The 19,612-nt window shown below is 38.3% G+C and overlaps 1 protein-coding gene across 1 annotated transcript; it reads right to left on the reverse strand.

The window, feature by feature from the left end:
• Positions 1-14,860: 14,860 nt before the first annotated feature.
• Positions 14,861-15,928, reverse strand: LOC110796957 (uncharacterized). The gene has a single exon (XM_022002057.2). It carries the CDS (start codon positions 15,898-15,900, stop codon positions 15,166-15,168), a length of 735 nt encoding a protein of 244 aa, XP_021857749.2. The 5' UTR covers positions 15,901-15,928; the 3' UTR covers positions 14,861-15,165.
• Positions 15,929-19,612: the final 3,684 nt, after the last annotated feature.

The following is a 19,612-nucleotide window of genomic DNA, read 5'->3' on the forward strand; positions in this document are numbered from 1 at the left end:
TATTCCGGCTCATGTACCGCTCCATGTCTCGGTCAAGCTCTGTCCCCGAGTTAGCTGGCTTCTGCTCCGAAATGAGAAGAGTACCAGATCTCTGACCAAGATAGTCAGGAGGAAACTGCGGAGATCCGTGCTTGTTAGGTTATGATACATATGAATAAACATAAATCATGCGGAAAAACCATAATGCCAGGAAACATATTATTTACACATAATCATATAGCATAATTTAGATGCATACACTTTGTAGCGTGCCCTCCCTAGCTGCGCCCGAACCGAACAAGAACAAGTCTTTAGGACTCCAAGTGTCGTCCCTCCATAGAAAGTCCACAGTACGTCCGGATCCGCCTTAAGATTGACCAACTAGAATCGCCCTTAAGGTACTATAATTTTCGACTATTATAGGGCAATAATATGACTGAATTTTGCTCTCAAAAATGTCACTTTGAATACTTGAAAAACTCGTTATAAATTGTGAACCTAGGCCACATATTTATAGGGGTATGGAAAGAGAATTGGAATCCTACTAGGATACGAATTAATTAAATTAGAATCCTAATAGAACTCTTATTTAATTAATTTATCTTTTAGGATTAGGAATTTAATCATTAAACGAATCCTATACGCTTTAGGTTTCATATGTGAATACAAACACACACGCATTCACAGCAGCCCACGAGGGGCGCCATGCGCGCGCGCGCACAGCCCGAACAACGCAGCCCAATTGCTACGGAGCCCACGACTGCCGCAGCCTTAGGCGCACGCTGCGCCTGCCTTGCGGTGGGCCTGGCGCAGCCTTGGCTGTTCGTGTGGCGCGCTGGCTTGCTGGCCGATGGCCCGGCTTCGTGCTGGGCCTTCGTCTGGCAGGCCTCGTCCGATGCTAATTCGTACGATACGCTTCCGATTAAATTCCCGATTCCGGAATTTATTTCCGATACGAACAATATTTAATATTTTCGTTTCCAGAATTATTTTCCGATTCCGATAATATTTTCGATTCAGACAATATTTCCGTTTCCGGCAATATTTCCGATTCCGGCAATATTTCCATTTCCATTAATATTTTCCGAGACGTACCATGTTTCCGTTTCCGGCAACATCTACGACTTAGATAATATTTATATTTCCGATACGATCCATATTTCCGTTTCCGGCAATATCATCGTTTCCGGAGTATTCATTTGCTTGCCTTTGACGATCTCAGCTCCGATCCCACTAGAAGCAAGATCCGTCGATTCCGAATATCCATAGATGGAGTATTTAATGCCATTAAATACTTGATCCATTTACGTACTATTTGTGTGACCCTACGGGTTCAGTCAAGAGTAAGCTGTGGATTAATATAATTAATTCCACTTGAACTGAAGCGACCTCTAGCTAGGCATTCAGCTCACTTGATCTCACTGAATTATTAACTTGTTAATTAATACTGAACCGCATTTATTAGACTTAATATTATATGAATACTTGGACCAAGGGCATTATTTCCTTCAGTCTCCCACTTGTCCTTAGGGACAAGTGTGCATTTCCTAATTCCTTTGTCGCTCGATGCTTGCTCTTGAACATAAGGTAAGAGTTGTCATCCTTATTATGTCCAGAGGTGTTTCTCGATTTCAGAGTTCAACTGATCAAATAAACAGATAATCATAGCCTATGATTCATCCGAGCACGGCCATGCATTTTACAGTTTCTAGCTCTCCGAGCGGCCTTGTACAACTTTTAAGCATCTCATCCTGATTTATGGAAGGACAATCCCAATCTTGCGATCTTGAGATTAGACTTCGTTTGATAGGTGATTACCTGAGCGTTGCCTTTATAGCTTCCTTTTACGGTGCGACGGTTGGTCAACGTCAAAGTAAGCAGTTCTCAAACAAGTAATCTCAAATCACTCAGGTATTGAGGATTTAGTGTCTAATAATTTTAATGAAATTACTTATGACAGATTTTCATCTCTTACAGTAAAGTTTCATAGGTCTGTCCTATACAAGTCTTCCCAAAGTAAGTATCTATGCAAATGATTATGACATTGCTATGTCCACATAGTTCAAGAAACAGAACTATTAGTCATCTTGCATTCTAGTCGTCTAACGTTTTCTATGCGTCCGTCTTTATAGAAAACTCCGACCAGGGACCATTTTAACCTTTTGACATTCAAGTTCACTTGATAGACATTTCTTAGTCACGGGACTGGTCCTGACAGTCTATCTTGAATATATCGTCAAATTGAAGGGACTCATCATTTAATAAACCACAAATTAAATGGAAAAATGAATTCTATTCATTTATTGTGAATGATTAACCAATAATGTTTTACAAAGTATTAAAGTCTAAAACTTTAAAACATTAAACAAGGACATCAAAGCCATTCTCCAATATGCTTGATTCCCATAGCTGCAGTGTGCGAGTTGTGCTTCGCCTGCGGCAGAGGTTAAGTCAATGGTTCTGATATGTCGTCATCAGTTCCAATCTTTCTTATCTCGACTTCTTTTCTTTCAACGAACTCTCGTAGAAGGTGAAATCTACGAAGTACATGCTTGACTCTTTGGTGGTGTCTAGGCTCCTTTGCCTGGGCAATAGCTCCGTATTATCACAATATAGGGCTATTGGTCCTTTAATGGAGGGGACTACACCAAGTTCACCTATGAACTTCGTTAGCCATATAGCTTCCTTTGCTGCTTCATGTGCAGCCATGTACTCCGCTTCAGTTGTAGAATCCGCAATGGTGCTTTGCTTAGCACTTTTCCAGCTTACTGCACCTCCGTTGAGGCAGAAGACAAACCCAGACTGTGATCTGAAATCATCTTTGTCGGTTTGGAAACTTCCGTCCGTGTAGCCTTTAACAATTAATTCATCATCTCCACCATAGACCAGGAAGTCATCTTTGTGCCTTTTCAGGTACTTCAGAATATTCTTGGCAGCAATCCAATGTGCCTCTCCTGGGTCTGACTGGTATCTGCTCGTAGCACTAAGTACGTACGCAACATCCGGGCGTGTACATATCATAGCATACATTATTGAACCAATCAATGATGTATATGGAATCCCACTCATTCGTCTACGCTCATCAAGTGTTTTTGGGCACTGAATCTTGCTTAGAGTCATTCCATGAGACATGGGTAGGTAGCCTCGCTTGGAGTCTGCCATCTTGAACCTTTCAAGCACCTTATTGATATAATAGCTTTGACTAAGTCCAATCATCTTTTTAGATCTATCTCTGTAAATCTTGATGCCCAATATGTATTGTGCTTCTCCTAGATCCTTCATCGAAAAACATTTCCCAAGCCAAATCTTGACAGAGTTCAACATAGGAATGTCATTTCCGATAAGTAATATGTCGTCGACATATAGTACTAGAAAAGCAATTTTGCTCCCACTGACCTTCTTGTATACACAAGATTCGTCTGCGTTCTTGATGAAACCAAAGTCACTGACTGCTTCATCAAAACGTATATTCCAGCTCCTTGATGCCTGCTTCAATCCGTAGATTGATGTCTTTAGCTTGCATACCTTTTTAGCATTCTTTGGATCCTCAAAACCCTCAGGCTGTGTCATAAACACAGTTTCTGTTAAAACGCCGTTTAAGAAAGCGGTTTTGACATCCATCTGCCATATTTCGTAATCGTAATATGCAGCGATTGCTAACATTATCCGAATAGACTTTAGCATTGCAACTGGTGAAAAGGTTTCATCGTAATCCACACCGTGGACTTGCCTGTAACCTTTTGCAACCAATCTAGCTTTGAAAACTTCAAGTTTCCCATCCTTGTCCTTTTTTAGTTTGAAAACCCATTTGCTTCCTATGGCTTGGTAGCCATCTGGCAAATCGACCAAATCCCATACTTGGTTTTTAGACATGGAGTCTAATTCAGATTGCATGGCTTCATGCCATTGCTTAGAGCTAGGGCTCGTCATAGCTTGTTTGTAAGTCGCAGGTTCATCACTTTCAAGTAATAGAACGTCATAGCTCTCGTTCGTCAAAATACCTAAGTACCTTTCCGGTTGAGATTTATATCTCTGCGATCTACGGGGGGTTACATTTCTAGATTGACCATGATTCTCACCAGATACTTCTAAAGATCTATGAGTTTCATCCTGAATGTCATCTTGAGCATTCTCTAGAGTTTGTTGTTCGACTCGAATTTCTTCGAGGTCTACTTTTCTCCCACTTGTTATTTTGGAAATGTGATTCTTTTCCAAAAAGATACCTTGTTCTCAGATGTATTGTAGAAGTAATACCCCTTTGTTTCCTTTGGATAGCCCACAAGGATACATTTGTCAGATTTTGGATGAAGTCTGTCTGAAATTAATCGTTTAACGTATACTTCACATCCCCAAATCTTAAGAAAAGACACATTTGGAGGCTTTCCAAACCATAACTCATATGGAGTCTTTTCAACAGCTTTAGACGGAGCTCTATTTATAGAGAGTGCAGCTGTATTTAGTGCATGTCCCAAAAATTCTATTGGAAGGTCGGCCTGACCATCATTGATCTAACCATGTCTAGCAAGGTTCTGTTCCTCCGTTCCGACACACCGTTCCATTATGGTGTTACAGGAGGAGTCAATTCTTTCAGATGGTCATCAAATTCATAGCTCAGATATTCACCGCCTCTATCAGACCGCAGTGCCTTAATCTTCTTGCCTAATTGATTCTCTACTTCACTCTGCAATTCCTTGAATTTGTCAAAGGATTCAGACTTATGCTTCATTAGGTAGACATAACCATATCTACTAAAGTCACAAGTGAAAGTGATAAAGTAGCTGAAACCACCCCTAGCATTTGTACTCATTGGTCCACATACATCTGTATGGATTAAACCCAATAGTTCAGTTGCTCTTTCTCCAACTTTAGAGAAAGGTTGCTTTGTCATTTTGCCAAGTAAACATGATTCGCACTTACCATAATCCTCTAAGTTAAATGGTTCTAGAATTCCTTCCTTTTGAAGTCTTTCCATGCGTTTCAAGTTAATATGGCCTAATCGACAATGCCACAGATAGGTGAGATCTGAATCATCCTTTTTAGCCTTTTTGGTATTTGTATTATAAACTTGTTTGTCGTGATCTAATAAATAAAGTCCATTGACTAATCTAGAAGATCCATAAAACATCTCTTTAAAATAAAACGAACAACTATTGTCTTTTATTAAAAAGGAAAATCCCTTAGCATCTAAGCAAGAAACAGAAATGATGTTTTTAGTAAGACTTGGAACATGGAAACACTCTTCCAGTTCCAATACTAGCCCAGAGGGCAACGACAAATAATAAGTTCCTACAGCTAATACAGCAATCCGTGCTCCATTTCCCACTCGTAGGTCGACTTCACCCTTGCTTAACCTTCTACTTCTTCTTAGTCCCTGTGGATTGGAACATAAGTGTGAGCCACAACCTGTATCTAATACCCAAGAAGTTGAATTAGCAAGTATACAGTCTATAACGAAAATACCTGAAGATGGAACGACTGTTCCGTTCTTCTGATCTTCCTTTAGCTTCAAGCAATCTCTCTTCCAATGCCCCTTCTTCTTGCAGTAGAAGCATTCGGATTCAGAAGTGGGTTGACTGACCTTCCTCTTTTCAGACTTGGCGCCAGTTTGCTTAGTTGGGCTGGCCTTCTTGCCACCTTTCTTAGCATTCCTCTTCTTTCCAGATTTCTTGAACTTGCCCCCACGCACCATAAGCACATCTTGCTTATCACTTTTGAGCGTCGAGAATTTGCCTATGAGTCTCGAATCTTTCGACCCGAGCCAGATCTTGGAACATGTTCTTTAACTCACTGATGATCGTGAAAGTATCTGAGTTGATGAACGTTTTCTGTAGATCTGCACTCATGGTTGCAAGCATTAGACATTTCACATCCTTGTTGGCATCAATCCAACGATTGAGGGCCGCCTGAGTGACCCCTTCGCCTGCGGCTTCGGGCATCGCCTCTTCCAGGACATACTCCTTTTCTTCCTGCATAAGAACTATTTGCAAGTTCCTTTGCCAGTCAAGGAAGTTTTTCCCGTTCAACTTCTCCTTTTCGAGAATTGATTGAATGTTGAATGAATTGTTGTTTTCCATAATTAAAACTACAATTGAAAAAGAATAAACAAATAAATAATCATTCACAGTTTCTCTTAATAAACTTAAATTCTAGCATACATACATAATTTAATGTTCATTAAGCATTTTATTCAAGTTATGTGTTCCAGCATGTGTGAATAAAATGATTCTAAGATCCTAAAACCCATTGAAGAATTAAGCACATTATGTATTTAGACTCAATTCTAAAATCTTTTAGGTAAGCAAATGTCTTTTGCTAATAGTCTAGAAACTACTCTTGGTTGATAGGTACGTCTAAGAACTTATTAGGTAAACCTATCGATTTTGCCACGACATAAAAGGACTCCTTACTTATATCGTTGAGTTTCACCAAAACTAACATGTACTCACAATTATTTGTGTACCTTACCCCTTTAGGATCAATAAGTAACACCTCGCTGAGCGAAGTCTATTATTAGATTGATGTAAAGGTTATCAAAGTAAGTGTTATTTTGGCATGACACCTTTTAACTCAATTTTTAAGTTTGGAACTTAAGGCTCTTACTATGTTGGTTGGATTTTAAGTGAACTAAAATCCTTAATCATGCAACATAATCAAGCTTCAATCTCATGCATATTTAAGACATATTTAAAAGCAATAAATAACTTAAAGCATGCATAAGATAAATGTGATCTAGTATGGCCCGACTTCATCTTGAAGCTTCAATTTCAAAGTCCGTCTTGAAAATGGTTGGAAACTTCGTCTTGAATTTCACCGTGGGAGGCGCCATTTTCTTCAAATAGGATCAGCTATAATTAAACTAATTACAACTATTTGATGGTACGCAGACCATATTTGAATTGAAAAACAAATTTGGTGCATTAGACCAATTACATTCAAATAAATGGTACGCAGACCATATTTTCTATCCTATTTGGGCCATACTAGTCACTTCATAACCTGCAAAACAGTACATATACAATATATACCATTCACCCATTCATTATCATGAATGGCCCACATGGACTTTGTCAGTGAAAACACATTGTATGCATCACATAAATATTTGCAGCAATTAATCTAGGGCACCAATAATCTACCAATTATTCAGCCCTTATTAATTCTAATCAAGTTGTTTAACCTTAATGGATTTGTAGACCTAATCAAGAGTTTATGACTAAAATTGCTCCCACTTAAACCAATAACTTTATATGCTTTACTAATTTTAAACATAAAAATGTATTTCTAGTCTAACTGGAAACATACAAGTTTAATTAAAATTTAAAGCTCATATAAAATTATAATTGAATCCATTTATTTAATTTTTCCAGTTGAATTAAATGAATTTAAATTAATTCAAGGTTTAATTTTAGTAAAATAATTAGTATAAATAAAAATTTATAATAATTATAATATTCAAAATTAAAATCCGAGAAAATAATTTAAATTATTAATTTTAAAATTAATTAAAATTATTTCCGAACTGAAAATCTCAAATTAAAATTCAAAACTATTCAATCGTAACACGACGAGCACTTGAGCTTGCGCCCAAGTCCCATCGTGTGCAGGACTGGTCGCTGCACAAGGCACACATAGCTCCACGCAACACGCAGCCACAAGCCACACGCACACGCAACCATCGCTGGCCACGCTGCGCGCAGCCTCGTGCTGTGTCGCGTCAGCTGCTGCTTTCCCTCGCGAGGCCTCGCTCGCTGCACGCGAGCCAGCGCTCGCTGCGCGAGCCTTCGCTTGCTGGCACGAGGCAGTGCGCGCTGTGGCGCAGCTCTCTTGCTGCCCACACGCGACTGCTCGCTTGCCTTGCCCCTCGCCCACGCCCATCGCATAGCACACACGGCCATCACCTTTGCTTCGCGCGCGCGCCATGCTATGCTGCTCGCTGCATTCGTACCGCACGGGCGACGAGCTCCCTTGCTCGTCGTCGCGTGCCCGCACTATACAACACCCCTTAAGGGTAACACGTAGCTTCCTTTGCTTTGTGCGTGCAACATTTATGAGCGTTTTCATAAAAATTTCAAATTTTTAATTTAAAATTGACGACAAATTAATAAATCATATTAATTTCATAATTTTAGGGCGAAAAATCGAAAATTTATTAATCAATTAATTTCCGATTAACATGGATTCAAATCTAGGTCACAAAAATTTAAAATTTAACATAAATTAACAATTTTTATGGTAGATTTTAATCATGGATACCTAATTAAATTATTAATTAATTATGAAAAACAAATCAATTCTAAATTATTCGAATTTCAACAAATTAATCATAATTACAAATTAGGTTGTATAATTAACAAGTCTAGGCATTCATAATTGTTAAACATATACTGTAGGTCAATCAAATACTCAAGATTTATCAACAAGAATCGCAAATATTCAATTTAACATCTTAAATTTACAAACTTTTGCGTTCGAAAAACATAAACCTCCGAAAAGTCATAGTTAGGCTTCGAATTTGGGAATTCTGGGTTCGGCCGAAATTATTATTTTTGTCAAAATTTTAGAATGCCTTTTACATGCGAAATTGACACAAAAATCACTCGATTTTGTTGAGTAGTGAATATTCTGCCGAAAAACTGCGTACATATAATTAAATAAACGCAATTTGCAATTAATTACGAAAACTAATCACCCCTTTAATTCCTTGCAAATTTGTAAAATTTAACCATGTTCATGCAATTTAGATTATGAAAATAATAAGAGGCTCTGATACCACTGTTAGGTTATGATACATATGAATAAACATAAATCATGCGGAAAAACCATAATGCCAGGAAACATATTATTTACACATAATCATATAGCATAATTTAGATGTATACACTTTGTAGCGTGCCCTCCCTAGCTGCGCCCGAACCGAACAAGAACAAGTCTTTAGGACTCCAAGTGTCGTCCCTCTGTAGATAGTCCACAGTACGTCCGGATCCGCCTTAAGATTGACCAACTAGAATCACCCTTAAGGTACTATAATTTTCGGGTATTATAGGGCAATAATATGACTGAATTTTGCTCTCAAAAATGTCACTTTGAATACTTGAAAAACTTGTTATAAATTGTGAACCTATGGCACATATTTATAGGGGTATGGAAAGAGAATTGGAATCCTACTAGGATACGAATTAATTAAATTAGAATCCTAGTAGAACTCTTATTTAATTAATTTATATTTTAGGATTAGGAATTTAATCATTAAACGAATCCTATACGCTTTAGGTTTTGTATGTGAACACAAACACACACACACGCACAGCAGCCCATGAGGAACGCCATGCGCACGCGCGCACAGCTCGAGCAACACAGCCCAATTGCTAAGGAGCCCACAACTGCCGCAGCCTTGGGCGCGCGCTGGGCCTGCCTTGCGGTGGGCCTGACGCAGCCTTGGCTGTTCGCGATCATGTGGCGCGCTCGCTTGCTGGGAGATGGCCCGACTTCGTGCTGGGCCTTCGTCTGGCAGGCCTCGTCCGATGCTAATTCGTACGATACGCTTCCGATTAAATTCCCGATTCCGGAATTTATTTCCGATACGAACAATATTTAATATTTTTGTTTCCGGAATTATTTTCCGATTCCGATAATATTTCCGATTCAGACAATATTTCCGTTTCCGGCAATATTTCCATTTCCATTAATATTTTCCGATACGTACCATGTTTCCATTTCCGGAAACATCTACGACTTGGATAATATTTATATTTCCGATACGTTCCATATTTCCGTTTCCGGCAATATCATCGTTTCCGGAGTATTTGCTTGCCTTTGACGATCTCAGCTCCCACTGGAACCAAGATCCGTCGATTCTGAATATCCATAGATGGAGTATTTAATGCCATTGAATACTTGATCCGTTTACGTACTATTTGTGTGACCCTACGGGTTCAGTCAAGAGTAAGATGTGGATTAATATAATTAATTCCACTTGAACTGAAGCGGCCTCTAGTTAGGCATTCAGCTCACTTGATCTCACTGAATTATTAACTTGTTAATTAATACTGAACCGCATTTATTAGACTTAATATTATATGCATACTTGGACCAAGGGCACTATTTCCTTCAGTGCTGACGGGAGAAAAGTTGATAAGTCTGCTTAGCAGCGGCAAACCAGCGCCGCATCTCCCTCTCCTCGAACAGATGCACCTGCTCCATCTCTTGAATTTAAGCCCAAGATGGTATAGCATAACTAGACCCCCCTGGTTGGGAAACTACACCCCCATAGTGACTCTGAGGAGGAGTCACATAAGACACCCTATCTAGACCTCCATGCGAGAAAGAATACCTGCCAGCCTGATCAGAAGAGGAAGCCACGTCTCTCTAGCCACCAACAATCAAATACAAGTATGGAGTTTATCAAAGGTAAAGTTTTTATATAAAAAGTACGTCTTGACCTTTGAGAATAAATCCTCCTAATTTCTACATACAAGTTCAATATTCAAGTTCAAGTTCTATATTCAAGTTCTATTTCAATATTTAATATACAAAATCGATGATACTTTTTAATGAGCAACTCATTTTAAAGTGAGATTGATCATACAATTGGATTCGTGGCGAGCCAAATCAATTTTGAGCAAGTGTTCCTCAATCGAATTTTCAATATTAAAGTTATTCAATTTCTATCTTACAATTTCTATGCTTTATTGCTTATTTCAATTCCGCACCTTTAAATATTGTAACTTTCATTCCGCACCTTTAAATATTGCACCTTTCAATTCCTCACTTACTATTTATGCAACTTTACTTGCCTAGTCCTTTTTCTAGGTGTTTATGTATTTTTACTAATTCCGTATTTATTTTCCATTGTGATGATGTTTTACTTGTTTATTGCTTCCATCACCCAACATGCTAAATCAACAAAATACAAGTTCTAATCACGCTTAACAGAGATAATTTTTGGACAAACCGGTTTAGGTTCCTTAAATTTGACTTAAAGCAAAGTGATCACCATGCAAACTTAACAATTTCATTGTTTTAATTATGCATGCTCACCCGCCTAAACCTTAGTGTCATGTTAGGATTATACTCCGAAAATGATGCTTGTATTGTATAAACCAATTGCAAAATTTACGCAAATAAGTGCCTCGTTCCCTTACTCGAGTTTCTATCGGTAAAGCCTTATCCCGATTCATATTTGGTCTTTCTAAACCAGACCTGAAAATTTGTTTGGTGGGGACTCCATCAATGTTCAAAATTCTGAAAGACGTAGGGGTATTTTACGCACTTTCCTATATTTTGAGCCTTGATTTTCTATGTTCAAAATTCAATTACATCACTTGTGTGAACCTAGAATTTGGCTCCCCTTTTAGGGGTGGGATTGAGAAGATCAAGTCAAATCTAGTTGATCACACACTTGAGAAATTGGACAAGTTAGGGAATTTGCTAAGTCTTGAACAAGCTAGATTCATCAATAACTTACATACAAAATTCAATGTACATGATATACGAAATATGAAAAATACCACTTACACTCAATAAAAAATCCCTACAGTACCATTTAGAATTTGACACATAGGATTGCGACAACTAAATGTTGTCGCAACTTACGACTTTTATCATCACCCTTCATTGAAATTACCAAACAAGCTAAAACTTAGTAATTCTCATATTTCCACAATTTTATACACTTTTCCTCATTACACTAGACTTCTCAAACGCGCTTTAAGCCTATTTAATTTTTGTCATCAAAATGTAATTAATTAAATAGTATTAATTACAATTTACACACGTAGGAAGAGGCCAGAGACAACATGATCGAGTACCCCCTTTGTTCTTGAATGTTAGTCTCTTTTGGAATCTACAACAATCCAACAAAAGTATAATTGTCACATGAATTTCAATCTAACCATGTGGAAAGGAGAGAAAAATAATTAAGGGGTTTAATGGATAAAAGTTCACATGAGAGTAAACAAATGACCCATTTTAGATATCTATAAGGGTATAAAGGGGATAAATATTGGACAAATAAGAAAATTTTTATAAGGGACTAATAAAAAAGAACATCTCAATAAACCAAACGGCTAACATTCAATAAAGGAGGGAGTAGTTTATTTCATCTTACATCTAGTTAGCACCTAGGACGGAGTACTAAACATGTGAATAGGAAAATGTGAGGGTCGGGAGTGTACCTCCGACTACATGCACGCTAGATACACCCTTGCAATGGGAGAGCCACGTGGGTGTAAGGGTGGTCCACTGACCACCCAAAAAAAAATTAATAAATTTATTAAAAGTCTTACTAATTTTAGTGGTTGACTGTATATTTATAGTTATTGATTGTATAGATTTAGTCGTTGACAATATATTCTATGATTGATGATATATTATATATTAAAATGCAATAGTGTTTATTTTGTAAGTGATTGGCTGTATATTTATAGCTGTTGATGATTTTTTTTTTTGGTGCAAAAGACGGGCCTAGCCCAAACAACGAAAGGGAAAATCACACACAGCTACACACTACAAAACGCACAAAACTGGAAAAAACGAAAAACAAGAACTAAAAACTGGAAAACAAATTAACTGCTAACTACGTTATTCACTTCTCCAATCCTCAAGCTACCACTGCTGGGACTCGACGGAGCAGCACCACCCCACTGACGTCCTCCAATAAAACGGTTCGAAGGCTCACCGGAGCCGCCTCCATGATCACAAGCTTAGGAATCAGCCCCACTCCATAGTTAGCTAACCAATCGGCTGCTCGATTAGCCTCTCTATAACAATGGGAAACCACCACCTCCCAATCTTGTTTGTTAACCATCTCTTTGCATCTTCTAATAACATGATAATAAGGAGAGCTAGGTATATCCTCACCTAGCAGAGCACGAGCTACCACCAAAGAGTTCACTTCCAGTACAATTCGTCTATTGCCCAAATTCCATACCAAAGCCAACCCTTTCAAGACTGCCAGGAACTCTGCCTTGGTGCACGATGCGACGCCACAGTTTGCTGCAAACATACTCAATCGTCTTCCACCTCTTCCCCTTACAATTCCCCCCGCTCCCGCCTGACCTGGGTTTCCTTTCGACGCTCCATTTGTATTTAACTTCACCCATCCGTCTAGAGGATGCTCCCACTTAATGCCAATTTCTCGAGTAGCATTCATACCCCTGTTATTTTCCATCTCCCCTCGCTGCATAGCCTGGATAGTCAGTCCCACCTTGGCCATGATAAAACCCATTTGGTCCACTGGAATTTCAGTTTCTCTGTCAAAACACCTATTATTCCTCCACTTCCATAGGCACCATATCGTTGTACAGAAGACAATTGGCCACTGCTCATCTCTAGTAGTGTCAGGCTTAGTGTTGCGTACAATCCATTGTGTAAGAGTTCCACTGAAAATCTAGTGGTCATTAATGCCGGGAAATTTCCTCCATACCATAGTAGAAATAGGGCATCATCGAAGGATATGATCGATACTTTCTTCAACTTCACCGCACACAAAGCAATGTGGATCATCCGTGAGATTTCAGATAAATCGGTTGGCATTCGATAATAGCCTGTTATGCATTACTAGCCACACGAAGAACCTTACTTTCTGTGGGATTGGTATTTTCCACATGAATTTCCAATGCTCAGTAGCACCCATATCCAAATCGCCTCTAATTATTTTTAGTGCTGATTTGATGGTGAATTTCCCAGAGTTCGAACCACACCAAAACACTTTATCTATAGCTTCCTCATCATCCGTTAACTCATATGAGTCAATCTGCTGCAGGACTCTTGCTGGCAAATATTCTGCAAACTTTTCCCACTTCCATCCCACATTCAAGTCCCAAAGCTCTTGTACCGTGGCGTCTTCTAATTCTGGGGGTGGCTCTTTAATGGCTACATCCAGTAATGTCTGCTTTCCTGCCCATTTGTGATGCCAGAAAAAAGTTCTCCGCCCATTGCTGTTGATGATGTATTAATAGATGTGTATTTTATAATGCTAGTCGTTGACAATATATTACAAGGTTGTTGATTTATTACGAAAATATAATACTGATTGTACAGAAGGCCCACATCAAATAACATATGATTGTACTTGAGACCCACTTTTAATGACAGTTTCATTATAAAACCCTCACTCATCTACAAAAATGCCAATAGATTGGGAAAATTTTCCCAATCATTGAAATTGACTCGAAAGATTTCCTGAGTTCGATATGCAACCTTTTTAAAGTTTTATGAAATGTGTTATATACATATTTTATACTTCCTCCGTCTTTTAATACTCACAACGTTTGGAATTTTGCCACTATTCATATAATCTACTTTGACTATTCGTAGTGTTTTTTATATAAGATAAACATAGTCATGTGGGATCTTGTTAGATTCGTCTCAATGTGTATTTTCAAAATATCAACTTTTTATAATTTTTGCATAAAGAAAATTTAAGACATAAATGATCAAAGTTGTGCATCGGCATGCGTGAAACTAACAAACGTTGCGAGTATTAAAAGACGGAGGAAGTACAATACTTTTAGGATGTATGTAGTCATCATGCTAAAACTCTGGAAAAAAAAAAATCATTGCTCCGCCACTGCACCCATGTGCATAATAAATGTTATGCAAAGACATATATAGTGCCACGTTATTAGACAAAGAAATTAAATAGGTTTGTCAATACGAATCTATACTAATATATTAAAAGGCATTGCGAACAATGTTTATGTGTCACATAGAACTCTCCTACTTACACCACATCATCCCCTCACCAAGGTTATGTGATGTTATTGACAACTAAAAATCAATACAATAAGGTTCGAACACAAGACCTCAAGTTTAGAGAATAACTCTCATTACCATCTTAATCAACCACTAATTGTTGTTTATCCATGCACGTTAATTTATAATACATGTTAACATGAAGACTAAAACAACTAAATTTTTATGTTAGTTCTTATTTCGTATGGACTATATTTGATAAAGTAACAGTTACAATATTAGGAAAACCGTGAATTAAACAATTAAAATATTAGGAAAATTACTTTGCATGATGAAGGTAATGTACATGTATAGTTGATGAACTTAATTAATCTTTTCACTTTTATGTTCTACATGTATCTTAGTCAAATATTGAGTTGAAAAAAAATTCGAATTTTAATTATTCAAAGTAGCAACCGGGGCATCACCCAGGTTACACACTAGTTAAGATAATTAATTAGTGAGTATGTTAAGGAGTAAAACTCTAGTTCTCAACAAACGTCTAATGATAGACTCTAACTCCACCTCAAGCTCCTCCATTGCACTTGCTACTTCCTCTAACCTCTTACTTGCCACTACAACATCCATTGAATCACATCTCTCCAACAACCTTCGGCAATTAATTCTCCTTAATTTCGACGAAAACGACGAGCTTTGGCCACTATTAATTCTAGGTATATTAGTTGGCAATATAACAAGAGATAAAAGGGATTCTAATGTAGATATTGTAGCACCTCTAACCTCCCTCAAAACATGAACAACTACAATAAGACTATGGTCTAAAAGCGAAAGGTCGGACGTAAAATATTTACTCTTGAACCCTTTAGTATTCCTAAGGCATTTAGATACCTTCTTCTTGAGCTTCTTCCGGTATACGTTATGTACCAAGATGTGGGCGTCGAAGTCAAACTCCTCGATCTTGGCTCGACGGAGTGTGTGTTGTAGGTCTTGAAGGTGTTGTTTAATAAGTAAATGGAATTCCCTTGTTGTACCACACAAATCCAACATCTTCAAAGACGCGTCTGAAATCTCTCGAACGGACGACATCGCCTCGTGTTGTTGTTGTTGTTGTTGTTGGTGGTGGTGGTGGTGGTGGAGGGCTTGTTGGATATGGGGAGAGTGTAGCAAATCATTTGCACATTTGTGGAGGTCACTTAAATCAGTGAAGTTAGGGCAAGGAGATGACATTATCGATCTCTTAATTATGATCTCTCTCTAAGCTAGTAATTGGTGAATGAAAGTTACTATACGGTTAAGATTATGGGTCATCTTTAAATAGGTCAAATTAGAAGACATGAAAATAAATAAAGGAAGAAGAGCATGAAGTTTCGTTTTTGATGATAATGTACGGAATAATTTAAGTACAAAATCTAGGTTGGGAACAGCTCGCTACTTAGATCTACAAGGAACCTTACGTACATACATAGTGTACCTTCCGTACATATATTGCATGGAGGTGGGAGGAAGTTAAGATACACGAATAATATTGATTTATGTTGCCTGCCGTACGTGAAAATTTAAGGAAGACATTAAAATAATACGGAGCACCTATATGCACTAGATGAAGTATTTTCGGATATCTGATAGTTGTGGCAACACACATCTCAGAGTAAAGATAAATAGCTAAAAGACAAAGTAGGAAAAAATGAAATGCCATTAAGGTTAAAGAAAGTATCATTCTGTAAAAAAAGTACAATTTTTGTTTAAAAAAGTATCATTCAATATTTTATTTTTTTCTATTTTGTCTTTTGCTATGATATGCATTTGCAAGCACAACTTTAATTCTCTGTTCTTATTTAAATGACACAATGGGGTTTTAGACACTATTCACACAAACACCTTTGACTTACTTTTGTGGTGTATACATAAGATAAAACATAGTCGTGTGGGGTCTTACTAGATTCGTATCAGTAAATATTATTTAAATATCAACTTTTTATAATTTTTTTCGATGCACAATTAGAGATATTAAGGTTTGAAATCGTGCATTGGCAAACGTGCCTAAATAATTGTGTCATTTAAAAAAGAACGGAGGAAGTATATGTTATTCGAAAATATATCCTCATATGGACTAGTATTCCTAACCTGTAAGTAAACATGTTAAAAATAGGACAATGATCTAGTGACCCTCATGGTTACCATCCCTGTGAGGTGGAAGTTGAGTTGGGGTGGGGAAAAATTGGAGGGAAGTGTTTAAAAAAAATCGTTTAAAATGAAACATGTGCGTGTCACGTGGTGGTCAACGCCGGAAAGTAGTATTTGACTACCGAAAAATCACATTTGGTTCTGATTCACAACAATTTTTTTTTCAATCGGGCCTTATTTCATAACTCCTTTTTTAAAAGGTCATTTATCACAATTTTTGTGTTTTAAAAGGTCATTTCTGACAAATTCGTAACTATATGCATTCGTATTCGTAACTTGTAAGTAAACATGTCAAAAATGAAGCTCACATCGAGTTTGATGTTCAAAAACCGGTTTATCTAGACCCGGATAATTCGGATGTACTCTGATGTACTTGACAGATGGACCGACATATTATTAGAAATCAATCTTATTCATACTCTCTTTTTATGCAACCATTTTCCAAATCCTTCAATATTGTAATATTAAAATGACAGTAAGCTAGTCTTGGATGAATTGATACATACAATTTTATAAATTGTATTAAGCTGCTTGATTATAATGCAGCAAGTCTGAAAAGATATGTAATAATACATAGGTGTACATGCATGTGCAATGTATCTAAAGTGAAACAGACACATGCAAAATTGCAACAAATAATGCGTCAGTCATGTTGTAGTTTGATTTTGATAAGATATGATTTGAAAGAAAATGTATGGATATAGAATAGAATTACAAATCCATAATTTTAGGAGGGAACTTTCGTTCTTTGCTTTGCCAAGTAAGCATTGACATGCACTTATTCTCGATCATTACAGGTTGGGTCATATTGGGCCAATGCTATTTGGTATATGCAATCTTGCTTAGCCTGCTTTACATCGGTTTCGGTCTTGTTGAGTCATTTTATCTATTAAAAATTGGGTGAGTTCGGGTTTGGGTCTTGTTGAGCTACAATATTCCATAGAAATAGCTAACCTCTAAATTATGGTTGCGCTTAATTTGAACATAGGTTTTCTATATTCCATCCTTTTTTTTTTGTGAGAAAGAGTCACTCCATTACTTAGTTAAAGTTTCCAACATATACAACAACAAGTTTATGCTGATATCATCAGCTTCCACTATATGTGGAACAAAAATACAACCATCAATGGCACAAGCACTGCTTAAAGTTAAAGTTTTCAAAAAAAGAGATGTCATTATCAGAAGAGATGATACTAGTTTTGTTTGGGGGGGGGGGGGAATGCTATTATCTCCTTGATGCAATATACTCAGGTGGCCTTGGCTTTCTGACACCGTACTAGGTAGGGGTCGGATAGAATTAGCCTAATCACCACGCTAGTCGGCTACTCCGGCGATATAACTCTCTTATTCCTAGATACAGATCGAAACACCACTAGGAAGTAGTGGAGAAGGGAACCATGGATACCGTAACACCACCAAGGGGAAGGATATTATACTCAACCTAAAGAACACTCAAAGTGTTTGATATGTTTCGCGTGAAAAGGCTTGTGTTCTGCCTATTACATCCATATATGGCTATTTATAGCCTTAATTCAGTTCATATTACAACTGATGTGGGCTTGAATATATCTCCCACAAAGCCCAAAGAGGCAGCCTACGACTCATACTGGTCAGATGGGCTCACACCTAGAAAGAAGGCCCAAAATCCTGGTACCCCACCAGAATAAAGACAGAGCCCCATTTGGCAAAGCCCATTCTCTTTGAAAGCCGGTCCAAATATGGAAGGTCCATCATTGCAGGCCGAAGGCCACGTGTCCTAAATCCCCAAGGGGCACGCATCCCACAGCTAGGGTTGAGGGTGCAGTCCCCAAGAAACCCTAGCACTATAAGTAGCTCAGATCCCAAGGTAAAAGGGCATTGTATTCTTGCCCAACAACAACAAACCTATCTTTGCTCTGCCTTCTCTCTACAAATTACTTATCTCTCTAGCTTATACTTAAGCATCGGAGGGAATATTCCTACGGGAATATTCTTGTTTTGCAGGTTGCCAGAAGTTCGTGTCAGGTCATACTTGATACCTCCAAGGAGCGCGTGCCACGTCAGCACCGTAAAAGATCCCACAATATTTGGCGTCGTCTGTGGGGAGGTACAGTGTCATGGCTGAACTTCAAACTGACTGCGGAAAAACCAAGGGTAAATCAGAACTCCCAGCCAGAAAAGGAGTGTTTAAGGACGGGTCCAACACTCATTGTGACACGGCAGCTAGCCAGCCTGCCGCCGTCATTTCTATTCGACCCTTGCTGGATGGTCCTCACGAAGTCAATCTTAAGCACGATAATGGTAGGATGGTAGAGTTCCCGTTCAGAAGATCCTGACTCACCTATGAAGAGACGCACCCTGGAGGAAGCGAGTCGGCATGTCAAAGAGGTTCGTCCAGGAAGAAGGACGAGACGAATTTTACAGAAGAAAAATGAGGACCGTTACTCTCTAGAGGCTCCTAGAAGACAGCATGAGAGCGTCGCCCGAAGGAAGAATGGCTGTGGCTCCGAAGAAAAAAGGGGGCGAAGGAGGACGTCCTCTAGAGGTCCCTTTAGGTTCAACATGTTAGGTTATGATACATATGACAATTCATAAATCATGCGGTAAAACCATAAAGCCAGGAAAGCATATTATTTACACATAATCATTTAGCATAGAATAGATGCATACATGTTGTAGCGTGCCTTCCCTAGCTGCGCCCGAACCGAACAAGAACAAGTCTTTAGGACTCCAAATGTCGTCCCTCCGTAGATAGTCCACAGTACGTCCGGATCCG

The sequence above is a fragment of the Spinacia oleracea genome, chromosome 5 (genome assembly GCF_020520425.1).
Source record: "Spinacia oleracea cultivar Varoflay chromosome 5, BTI_SOV_V1, whole genome shotgun sequence".
In the NCBI taxonomy this organism is placed as follows: Eukaryota; Viridiplantae; Streptophyta; class Magnoliopsida; order Caryophyllales; family Amaranthaceae; genus Spinacia; species Spinacia oleracea.

What these genes read in the sequence shown, in the direction of transcription:
- LOC110796957 (XM_022002057.2), bottom strand. Translation starts at nt 15,900, where the DNA reads ATGTCATCTCCTTGCCCTAACTTCACTGATTTAAGTGACCTCCACAAA.